General features: G+C 42.9%; 1 protein-coding gene across 1 annotated transcript in view; it reads right to left on the reverse strand.

The window, feature by feature from the left end:
* Positions 1-12,957, reverse strand: part of LOC147020331 (phosphatidylinositol 3,4,5-trisphosphate-dependent Rac exchanger 2 protein-like) — a 134,802-nt gene that overhangs the window by 13,039 nt on the left and 108,806 nt on the right. Inside the window, exons 30-36 of the mRNA XM_085895632.1 lie at positions 11,896-12,024; positions 11,761-11,802; positions 8,220-8,437; positions 7,386-7,488; positions 7,052-7,198; positions 3,903-4,020; positions 2,783-2,849 (exon numbers count right to left, since the gene is read on the reverse strand). Of these exons, the coding sequence (XP_085751758.1) occupies positions 2,783-2,849; positions 3,903-4,020; positions 7,052-7,198; positions 7,386-7,488; positions 8,220-8,437; positions 11,761-11,802; positions 11,896-12,024 (824 nt within the window). The remainder of the gene's footprint in view (positions 1-2,782; positions 2,850-3,902; positions 4,021-7,051; positions 7,199-7,385; positions 7,489-8,219; positions 8,438-11,760; positions 11,803-11,895; positions 12,025-12,957) is intronic.

Genomic DNA, 12,957 nt, shown 5'->3' on the forward strand with positions numbered 1-12,957 from the left:
AAGATGATGATTAAAATTGTGTTCATCAAATAAATATCCCAACAATCAAATTACCAAAACAAATAACCACCTGACATCACTTATAGGGCTGGGCTGGTAGGATCGCCTAGAAGTATGCACACCTACCACGAAAGCCATCTAGCCTGGGTTCAAATCTTGGCCCAGCTATAAACTGTCAACCCGGTGTTTCACAGGCAGAGTGATACGTTTCATGTCCCTCGGATGGCCGTTCAACTGGGCGTCCCATGTGCCGACATTAGTTGGTGGTCGTTAAAGATCCTACAGCATTGTTCATGAAGAGTGGGTGAGCTATCGCTGGCACCCTGGCAAAATTCCAGATATCTGCCCTAACTTACAGCAGGCACTGCATGAGCAGCACAGCCACACCCTTCGCCAATGATGCTACTCTGCAGCCTTGTGCTGGATATGGAAGAAGAAGACTTGTAGGGCCCAGTGATCATGTGTGACATCTCAGATACATGGTGGAGCCACACGGTGATCTGGAAATCCAAGATAAAAGATACATGGATCTCAAAATACAAGTAACAAGTCCAGCAGACGTGCAGTCACTCGATGTCTGGAAGTTAGCTGGCCCAAGATGAAGATCCATTCACTCAGTCGTGAAACCCTAACCTACAATAGACATTGAGGTGCACTATGGAGATACAGCAAGAGGGTTTGAACACTTCGGCCCCACAATAACATTTTCGAGACTGTATGCTAGAAGTGCATTGCTATTCTGCTGTCGTACAGTCAACATTCGTTTCACTTTCTACAACATGGAGGTCTCCGGTGAACCAATGCCTGAATATATGGCTGTTTCGTGCACTGATCATCCCAATTTTCTGTTAGTGACGTGAAACCTGGACACCGCCAAATCATACTATAATTCCAGAAGTGTCTATGAGTTTGTTTGTTTGACTTCTATGCACTCGTGAATCACTGGATGGAATGAGTTTAAAACTGGTCTTTGCACTCAGGGTTTTCCTGGGAAGGTTTTAGGCAGTAAAAATAACCATAGTTCAACATCACGCCTTGGTGTATGCAAACCTCCCTTTAAACTGCAAGAATGTGACATAGCCAGGGTACTGGGTATAGAATCTGCTAGCAGGTGACATAACCAGGATAGTGGGTATATAATCTGCTCGTAGGTGAGATAACCAGAATAGTGGGTATATAATCTGCAATCAGGTGACATAACCAGGATAGTGGGTATATAATCTGCAAGTAGGTGACATAACCAGGATAGTGGGTATATAATATGCAAGCCGGTGAGATAACCAGAGTATTGGGTATAGAATCTGCCAGCAGGTGACATAACCAGGATAGTGGGTATATAATCTGCTCGTAGGTGACATAACCAGAATAGTGGGTATATAATCTGCAAGTCGGTGAGATAACCAGGGTACTGTGTATCAAATCTGCAATCAGGCAACATAACCAGGGTACTGTGTATTGAATCTGCAATCAGGTGACATAACCAGAATAGTGGGTATATAATCTGCAAGTAGTTGACATAACCAGGATAGTGGGTATATAATCTGCAAGCACGTGAGATAACCAGAGTACTCAGTATAGAATCTGCTATCAGGTGACATAACCAGGATAGTGGGTATATAATCTGCAAGTAGGTGAGATAACCAGAATAGTGGGTATATAATCTGCAATCAAGTGACATAACCAGAGTACTGGGTATATAATCTGCTACTAGGTGGCATAACCAGAATAGTGGGTATATAATCTGCAAGTAGGTGAGATAACCAGGGTACTGTGCATCGGATCTGCAATCAGGCAACAAAACCAGGGTGCTGTGTATTGAATCAGCAATCAGGTGACATAACCAGAATAGTGGGTATATAATCTGCTAGTAGGTGACATAACCAGAATAGTGGGTATATAATCTGCAAGTCGGTGAGATAACCAGGGTACTGTGTATCGAATCTGCAATCAGGCAACATAACCAGGGTACTGTGTATTGAATCTGCAATCAGCTGACATAACCAGAATAGTGGGTATATAATCTGCAAGTAGGTGACATAACCAGGATACTGGGTATATAATCTGCAAGCACGTGAGATAACCAGAGTACTCAGTATAGAATCTGCTATCAGGTGACATTACCAGGATAGTGGGTATATAATCTGCAAGTAGGTGAGATAACCAGAATAGTGGGTATATAATCTGCAATCAAGTGACATAACCAGAGTACTGGGTATATAATCTGCTCGTAGGTGACATAACCAGAATAGTGGGTATATAATCTGCAAGTAGGTGAGATAACCAGGGTACTGTGTATTGAATCTGCAATCAGGTAACATAACCAGAATAGTGGGTGTATAATCTGCAAGTCGGTGAGATAACCAGTGCACTGGGTATTAAATCTGCAAGCAGGCAACATAACCAGGGTACTGGGAACAGAATCTGCAAGCAGGTGACAGATAGGGTACTGGGTATTGAAATAACTAGGGTATAGAATGGCCTACACTTTATGAGGGATACCATGGGATCATGAACGTGCACCACCTTAAAGGAGATACTTGATCTTTAGTAACAGTGTTGGAAGGCTGCTGATTAGGCTGCTGATTAATTTGTTTAAATTTGGTATGGTGGCCAAGTTCCCTGTATATACTGGAAGTACTGGGATTGTTGGGATAACTCTCCCCTCTGTTTTTTTTTTGCATCTGGCAATGCTGCTCCCCAAGTTTTCATCACTTGTGCTGTTAAATAGATGATTATCAAGAAAGTATACTGCATTGATGTCATGTCTGGTGGGTAGTAATACCTTGTTGATACGGTTCGTCTTGGATCCGGAGTTTGAGGGATTACGTGCTTTCTCCATGTAGAAATTTCTGAAACAAATGTGAACAAACATCTGATGCTTGTATGGCTTTCAGAAGGGGATTGCAGAAAGGTAACTGTGAGGTAGGATGGTAAAGCTGTTCATGAGTCCACCAATTCCAGTTCACTACTTTGAAATGGATTTTCAGGCCAACCTTATAACAGACTAATCCTTAAAGGAGGACTTTCATAAAATTGATAAAAAAATTTTTTTTAAGAATTACATAAACATTTCATGTTCTTGCAGAACTTTACCTGTAGATCATCTCCATTTTAATCACCTTGGCAAACTATCACGGTTGAGAGTGGAAACGTCCTTCCAGCAAAGTAGACGTTGGACAACACGTCACTATCTTAACTGAGAGGTCTGAATTTAACTAGACGTTTTTATTTCACGTACCCGGGTGCTCTTCTTCTTGAATATGTGCAGAAGTTTTGTTGCTGTTATTGTTTTTATTCAGGTACCCCTCTGGGGGTATCAGGGCACCCATAACCAGATGTGAACACTTGCATTGTTGAGAATTAACCACGGACAGGTTGCACCATCATAGGGTGCTGCCCTCGGGCAAAGAGAACTTGCAATTCTAAACTTAGAACTTGGGTACCAACAAACAGCACTCGATGGATCCCCATAGACAATGCTCTACAGGTACGAACGCACAATGGTCTATGGGTACACACACACACACACACACACACACACACACACACACACACACACACACACACACACACACACACACACACACACACAACAGTCTATGGGTACCCACACACAATAGTCTACGGGTACTGACCCAATGCTTTTTTTATTTTTATTTTTATAAAGATCCTGTGCCATCTATAATGTTCACAAGCTAATTGTAGCAGACAATAACAGCTGCCTTAACATCCCTTCCTCTTTGATGGGATATCACACCTTGCCGAGGAAGCACCAGGAAGACAGGAATCAAACACAGATGAGATAGTTCAATGGTTAGTATAGCACCTGAACTATCCTGTCATATTGTAGCAGAATTCGAGATCGTTATTGCACCAGTCGGGAAGTGAAGTTTAGTATTTACCGAAACTTTCTGTAGTATGCCTGGAGTTTCTTGAATGACTGAAGGTTGACATTGGATTGGGACTCATCGGGTGGCGATTGTTGTTCGACTGAAGACCAATCTTCCAATGGATGAAGAGCTGTAATAATACAATAAGTTGAAGAATGCGATAGCAAAGTAAAATTCCTACAAGGAGGATATGATAGCAAAGAAGTGCTCCAGATGAAGTATTGGGCCTTAGCTTGACTCACCAAGATGAAAAAGAAACATACTTTAACCCCAGCTAAAGGAGATTATACAAAGACATTCTCTCATTTCTGGTTAAATATCCAACTTTTCTTGATAATTACGTGTGCTTTTCACTTACTTCTGCACCCCCTTTCCCCAAGGTCTTCATAAAAGTACAAATTCAAAGACACTAGAGTTTGTTGGACTGTGATCCATTGAATCTGAATCGGACAGGAACCACACACTGATCGAGGGAGCCTCATCATTTCAAAATATCGGCTCCAAAGACCCAAAATGACCTTGGACATCACCAAAATTAAAGGGTTTTATATTGTTACTTGCGGAGTATGCTAACTGTAAGCAAGAACGAACCGTACTTCCCCATTGTCTCGGGTCGCTCACCCGCATTTGATTTTTCATTTATCTTCATTTTTTTTTCATTCATTTTTATATTTTAATTTCCAGATGCTTTCTGATGGTTCTGTGATTTTTTTTTTCCCCCGGTGTATCGGCTTTGATATCTGTCGGCATGCAAAATTTCAACTTTCCAAGTCACCTGGAAGGTACCGATCTTTAATACGAGTCAGTGAGGCCGAGGTCACATTTGCCACGGCGGCCGTGGGGTCTCCAAAATCTGCAGCCACAAGCAATTATACGGCGGCCACAGTATTTCCACGGTCACACAATGTAGCAGTCACATATGTTTTTATTTTTCGGGGAGCCGCACGGCGTATTTAGAAATCGTGGAGACCGAAAACGTGGGGGTGCCGTACGGTCTTTGATTTGATGTTGCACGGTGACCTTAGGGCGTCGCTGCGGCGGCCATAGAATTTTCAAGGCAGACGCAAGGTGCCCGCAAGGCGACCGCAGGGGGACCCTCAGACGAACGAGTGGGTATATATACCAGTTCTTTTTTTTTACTGAAATAAAAATATACCAGTATATATAACTGAATATACTAGAACTAAAATATACCGTGGTGCCTCCAGAATCCGAACACCCCATTGTTTGAACAAATTGGAATCCGAACAATTTTTTCAAGAAAATTTTGCCCTAAAAACCTAATGCATTTTAAAAAACCGAACACAACGTAGCATTCATGTTTGTTCACGTGTCTCCCCCACCTGTTCGAGCTGCATCTTCGCGCTTTGTTCATTCAGTTCGTCGGTGGAAGTCCTCGTGAAAGCATCTCTCGTGTGTCGATCGATACTTTAGGCCTCATATCAGTTACATTTGCTCTACGGCGAGGATACGGCGGCCGTACGCCCTCTGAATTGACAGAAACGTGCGGCGGCCGCAGAGAAACTGAGGTGACCTCAGGGTGGCCCTACACCGTATGGCTATATTTTACAGGTCGTAAGGTCGCCGTGGAATTATAACGTGGAGTTATAACTTTTTTCATTTCCACATTCGCCGTAGAAATTCGACAAGCCGAAACAAAAGAACTGGTAACAACAAAAAAAAAAATTACCCATTTGTTACCGTCCGTCTGGCCGCACGTTCGGCTTACGGCCCGCCTCCGGTCCCTCTGGGGTCACCTTGCGTCTGCCTTGAAAATTATATGGCCGCCGCAGGAACGCCCTAAGGTCACCGTGCGACATCAAATCAAAGACCGTACGGCACCCCCACGTTTTCGGTCTCCACAATTTATAAATACCCCGTGCGTCTCCCCGAAAAATAAAAACATATGTGACTGCTACATTGTGTGACCGTGGAAATACTGCGGCCGCTTTATAATTGCTTGTGCCCGTACATTTTGGAGACCCTCCGGCCGCCGAGCCAAATGTGACTTAGGCCTTACCTCGTGTTTTCACCTTCATTTGTGATGTTTGTTTTTTTAATCATCTTGTGTTTTAATTAATAACAAAAAAAAAACAATCCGATCACGTGGTGTGACGGACTGGCGGGCAAGGATTGAATTTCACAGCAAAACCGGTTGTAATTTGGAATATCCATGATTACGTCAGCCTGATGCGTTTGATGAAAGTGATTGTGGTTCTGCAGGTATCATGTTTGATGAGCTGCCCTGGAGGGCAGCGTTCTCCCAGAGTGCACGAGCGATCAGAACCCAGGACGGAGCTCGAGCCTGTGTGGACCTTTGGATGTGGTGATTGTACCAGTTTACATACAATACACTGCCACCGAAGGTCATTTCCTCATCTTATTTTACCTTAAACATGGGGAATTTCAGTTTAAAGTGTCTTGAAAGTGGGTTTTCTTTGGGTCCATGAACAGATTAATTCACTCCATTATTTCTTATTGGGAAAATATTTTTTGAATCCGAACTTTTTGCAATCCGAACAGCCTCCTGGAACGAATTAAATTGGGATTCTGGGGGCACCACTGTGTGTAGTCAAACACCTATACTCCAATCTCTAGCGGTAGCGCACGGTCGACGCAGACTGCCACGGCGGCCGTACGTAGGTGCACGGCGGGCGTAGGGGAACCGTGTGTCGACCCTGCGTTGCCCGCAGGTATTTATATAGACCGCAAGGCCACCGTGGAAATAGTGTGGCCGCCGTAATTTTTTGGGGGTTTGGAAAATTCATTTTTCATTGAGAAGAGCTTACGGCAGCCGCACGAATAACGCAAGCCCACCGTACGCCCTACGTAGGTCGACGTGGAACACATCTACGTCATAGCTTGGCTTGTTGAATTGCTACGGCGAACGTAGAAATGAAAAAAAGTTATAACTCCGTGCTATAATTCCACGGCGCCCCTACGGCCTGTAAAAGATAGCCAAACGGCGTAGGGCCTCCCTGAGGCCACCTCAGTTTCTCTGCGGCCGCCGCACGTTTCTGTCAATTCAGAGGGCGTACGGCCGCCGTATCCTCGCAGTAGAGCAAATGTGACCTCGGCCTGAGGCAGTGGTTGGAGTGAGCTTTATACATTTTATTTTTTGTTATTACGTCGGTTTCATTGAGGATTGAGAATTGTCCAACCTTGCGTGAAGAACACCGTGTTAACCTTGATTCCACGGACAGATCGCAGCCGCTCTGGGAGCTTGAGAAAGGCATCATTTTCCAAAGAAAAGGTCACGTGTAGAGCCTGTCTGGTTCCATGCACATTGCTCGTCAAGGCAGAGTCCACTGCACACAAATAAGACACGTGCGAAAGGTCCTGCTTGAGGATTAAGTTGTAAGTGTTATCTGCAAGGTACTGCAAAATACAAGACAGTTCATTTGTAGGATCTACTTGTGTCTTTTCCTGTAAAACTAATCAATTTGATGAAGAACAAAAAAAAACTAAAAAAAACTTCAACTTTTCAATGCTTACTCGCTAATGGGGCATCCTCTGGGGCTTGTAAAAGTTGAAAGGTCACCTTCTCCAGGTCAGGTAGAGCAGCATTGATGCTTTCAATACTGTGTTTCTCATTTGGCTGCAAGAGACAAGTTATAGGACTACTTCATTGTTTTATAATAACAACAATAATATTAACAGAGAGCAAAAAAGTGTTGCAACATAACCGATAAAATGATGGTTTATGAGCAGGTGAACAACATTCACAGGACTGACATGTTTATGGAGGATTGAAGAAGTTTCTGTACAATTTGTAAATTGTTCATGAAAACCCATCGGGGCTGACAGGATGGCCTGTAGGTACGCACACTTGCCTCTAAGCTGTCTAGGCTGGGTTTGAATCCCGACCAATTATAAACTATCATCCTGGTGTTTCACAACCATAGCAATTCATCAATGTGTGTGCCGTCCATCGGATGGATGTCAAACAGGTGTCCTGTATGCGAGCATTCTTTGTTTGATGTTAAAGATTCCGTGCTATCCTTCGCAAAGAGTAGGCGAGCTATTGCCGGCAACCTGAACAAATTACAAATTCCTGCCCGAATCAGCAGAAGGCATTGCATCAGCAGCACAGGCGTGCTTTCATCCAATGACGCTTGTGCTGCATATGAACGAAGAAGCTGAAAACCCATCTCTAAGAAATGCCTCCTGATTATGTGACCACAGTTTCAAATCCCATGTGTCATGTCGATTTAAGCATCACAGTGCACGAATTTCTTTGTCTGACATGTAACATACCACATGTACAAACTCCCACATGAGCCGAGACAATCCACTGCTTGTAACAAGATACCAAACAGATAAACTCACCATTGCTGGAGAAAGCATTGACTGCAGATTGAAGATCAAGCCAATGCTCGCTATGTGTTCCAGCCACTTGCGGCTCGCCTCCGACCCGTCGACACCATATTCGCGCATTGGGTTGAAGAAATCTGCGGTGGCTGCAAGCAGCTGGTCAGAGAACGCTGCTGCCATGGCCCCCAGCAGCTGGCATAAAGTGACATCAGCCTTGCGCTGAGCTTGCCCATCTGCATGAACAGAAAATTGAGAGTTCCCAAAACTGATATATGATGGTAATGTGAATCCCACATCGAAGACAGGGCAGAGCAAAAGTTATTCCACACAAAATTATAAACATCTACAATGTGTATCAGACATTTAATAACAATAATAATAATAATAATAATAATAATAATATGAGTTCCATTACAAGAAATTTATATGCAGGAGGAGGGCATTAGGCTCATAAATGCCTGCACAACTTGTGATTGTTTGTCCGTGCTCTATTCTTTTTATATGCTGAGCATCAAGGAAGGAAACAGCACGTACCATTTTTAAAGTCTTTGGTATGACTCGGCATGAGTTTGAACCACTATTCTCCCAGACTCAGAGCAGACGCTTTAACCCTTACACCACTGAGCTGGTTTAAAGCATAAATTAATTAACTAAAGGTTAACATACACTTTCAGGAAGCTTATTTGGGTTGGCTTGCTTGATATTCCCATCTGAGTACACAGCTCATCTTGTTGGGATACCAGGTTGAAATGCCATATATAGTCCACGGTCTCCTAATGCCTTGTAATCCATTTCAAGTTGAGACTCCTAATCTCTGTGTCACGCATGTGATGTATAGTATCTACAAAGCTTCACCACTAGTCCAAAACAGGATATAGACTGGGAGCAGGATGGACGATATGATGGCTTCACTGCATCATTCTGAATCAAGATTACAATTGTCGATCAATGTCACTATGTTCATTTGTACCGTCTATTTATCAGCCAATGATAGCAGGTTTTGTTAGAAAGTTCCGGCATTAGTATGGTGGGCTCGATGGGTGTGGTCTTCGTGTATCACATGATGATCGTGATGTGAACGAGGAAGGCCTTTGTTGTTCGACCACATTCTAGGGCCATCCTTAAAATAAAACTATATTCAAGTGAGACCAGTGAAAAGGTGAACGAGATGAAACGGACCAGACCAGAAGGTCACAAAAGCATTCAAACCTGATTTTATTTTCTGAAAATGATAAGACAACAAGAAATCCACTGTTACGTCCAAATTGCCAGTTTTTTTTCTTCCACTTCTGTGATTGAGAATTTGTGGCTGTATCCATCTTGTTCACCTCCTGTGTTCTTCCCCGTGTTGCCCTCATTCCTTATTCCCTTATCCTTCTGTGTCCCTTATCCTTCCAAGTTTCCTCGATTTTGTCCCTCAACCCTGCTGTTGGTGTGTTCCCCCGCCTCCTCTTCCAACCGGTCTTTTAATTTTGCTACGTCCTGGTCCGCTTTGTGTTCTCGCTCCTCCGACAGCCTCGACTCTGCATACATTAAAAAAGGAAGGAGTGCAGGGGAGGGGAGTTGTGCGGTAGTGTATGAATGTCATAGGAAATGCCAATTTGTGCTGTAAGTTTTGCCTTGGTAGGGCAGGACTGTGGCTGGATATACATGTGAGGCCACATGTCAATCAATTAGAACTGCAAGGACTCCTGCAAGTCTGTGTTTTCTAATCTACCCCCATCCTTTTATGATATTTGACCCCCACCTCACCATGCACCTTGATCCTGGTTGAGCCAGCACAATATTGGCTGGGATTCTTTTATATGGCATGTGGACATGCCATTATATGTGGAATGTGGACATGCCATATATAAGAATATTTGGTACAGGTAACATAAGGATGAACTAAGTGGAGCGAGAGTTGCATTTGGAAAGGAACGGAGAATATGAGAGAGATACAGGAGGGTGAAGTGAAGCAAAAAACAAATTGCTTCAACACGGAGCACGGAGCGGTTTTTTCCTGCATGAGTTTGCTGTAAAAGCTCGCTGCACGTTCTGATGTCATTTCCCCATTACCTTCTGTTGTTTTCTTCTGCATACAAAGTCGAGGCTCATGGAAGAGTTAGAATACAGAACAGACAAGAACATAGCAGAACAAGGTGGAAACTGTAAAGGGGGGGATAGTGGACAGTGGAAAACATCATGGAAAGGTGGGGGAAACACCACTAGCAGGGTAGAGGGACAACAGAGGAAGAATGGGCATGATGACATAAAGAAAGAAACTTCTTGGAGGAAGAATGAGATCAAGGGGAGGGGAGTAGGACACAGGGGTGAACAAGCTTGATACAAGTTCAAACACAGTAAGAGAAGGAATAGAAGAACCAGGGATGAAACAGAAATGGAACAACAAACTAAAAGAGAGTGAGGGAGAGAGGGGAAAACACAATAACCTGGGAAGGAAGGGATGTACTTGGGGAGGGTGTAATGAGGGTTGAAAAGATCACGGGTGTGGATGGGGATTATCTGAGATGGTGGTGAACAGTCATAATAAAGCCCGAGAGGGAAGAATTTGATTGAACAGCCTGATGAAGTTGATTCCACAGATGAGAGAAAAGAGGAACAAATGAGTGGAGGTGAGCATCGAGCTTGGATATGTGGGAAATTCACCACAGGTGGTTTCCTGGCAGACCGTGTGCACCCTGTAGAATCCTGGGTGGATGGGGTGGGGGGAAGAGGGGACAGAGCACATAAAGGGAACAGGGTGCAATACCATAAACAAGATGGTAGAAGACAGAAAGGCCACCTACCTGTCAATGATGTAGGAGTAAAAGGCCTAGATACTCAACTTTACTGTTCAAGAGCAATTATTTTGAAGGTCTTGTTTTTTTTAAGGCATCAACAAATGCAAGTTGTGAGACGGGGACACCAGCCCAAACTGGCAAGTAGTACTCCATCAAGCTGTGGATAAGAGTTCAGGTGTGCAAAGGAAAGACTTTGAATGATGGAGGATGTCCAGTTGGTGACTGGCTTGAGAGGCCAGCTCAGATATGTGGTTTGCGCAAGAAAGATCATGGCTCAGAGTGAGGCTCAAAACTTTGAATGACTGAACTTCTTCAAGAAGTCAAAGAAGTAGATGGGATGGTTAATCAGACCGTCCTTTTGGAGATAGAGTGAGAGCATGGGATTTGTCAGGGCTGAAAAACATATTCCAGCTTAAGGGCTGCAAGAACAGCAGGAAGCTGTTAGGAAAGCCCAGGGTTGTATTCCCCCCCCCCCCATACACTTTCTAATTTGTCCGACCGCCATTCGGTTATCTCAGGGTCATGCTCACGTGTATGGGGCAGGTGAGCTAATGTTCACAACACCCAATGCTTGTGACACCACAATAGGCTGTTTCGCTGAGAATGAGTAAATTCCTAGCAATATGCATGTGCATCAAGTTGGCCATCCTGCTCCCAGTTTGTGAACATCAACAATAATCACTTTTTAAAAAGGAAAACACAAAATGAAACAAGAAAACAACAATAAAGAAATATGCACAATAACAGAGGATAAAAAGCATTTCAGGGCTTACCACAAGTCTGCAGGAGTGCAAGCGTCATTTGTATTTTCAGATCTGTGATGAGCAGAGCCAAATATTATAATTACATAAAAATGTGTCCATCGCACATTCGACAAACTTTGGATATTCCTAAAACAATAGCCTCACCATCGATGTGCTTTCGGATGCTTTGTATGACTGTGTTCACATGCATAGGGAGATTCCATGGATCCTCTTGCATATGGCTCCGTACGGTATCCACATAGCTTGCCTTCAATTCAGCTTCTTGTATGAAATCTGCAACATGGAATTTAATTCAGGCTCATTTCCAGAGGAGAGAAAACATAACATGGAGCACTGTTACATCATTTAAAGACGCCAGAGAAAGTGGAGCATCCGGAAAGTTGGAAATTCCAAAAAGTGTTGGCGATTCCATAAAAAGGTGGAAGTCCAACTTTAAACAAAGACAACTAGAGTTCAAAGAACACAATACCCCATACAGTGTTCAAATGTATATACACTGTATATATATATATATATATATATATATATATATATATATATATATTGTATATATCTTCTTCTTCTTCTGGCTGCTCCCTATAGGGGTCGCCACAGCGGATCATCCATATGATCCGCAAAGTGATTTGGCACAGGTTTTACGCTGGATGCAATTTATATATATATATATATATATATATATATATATAAATATATATATATATATATATTTGTATATATACATATACATATGTATATATATATATATATATGTATATATATATATATATATATATATATATATATATATATATATATATATATATATACATATACATATGTATATGTACATGTGTATATATATATATATATATATATATATATATATATATACATACATACATATACATTTATATATATATCTTCTTCTTCTTTGGGCTGCTCCCGTGTTAGGGGTTGCCACAGCCGATCATCCATATGATCCGCGGCACAGGTTTTACACCGGATGCCCTTCCTGACGCAACCCTGGTCACCTCTTACGACACAGGGACATGGTACACCTATTTTAACCAGGGCATACACCGGGCCCAGTCCACTGGTACTCACTTCACCGACCTCGGAAGGATGACAGGCTGAGTCAACCGCCTGGTGTGTATTAATTTAAGCGGCCAACGGGGCTTGAACTCAGGACCTTTTGGATCCCAAGCCACTTCCCTAACCACTACGCCA

This window comes from Eptatretus burgeri, chromosome 9 (assembly GCF_056783735.1).
Source record: "Eptatretus burgeri isolate ZD-2024b chromosome 9, Ebu_testis_v1, whole genome shotgun sequence".
Taxonomy (NCBI): Eukaryota; Metazoa; Chordata; class Myxini; order Myxiniformes; family Myxinidae; genus Eptatretus; species Eptatretus burgeri.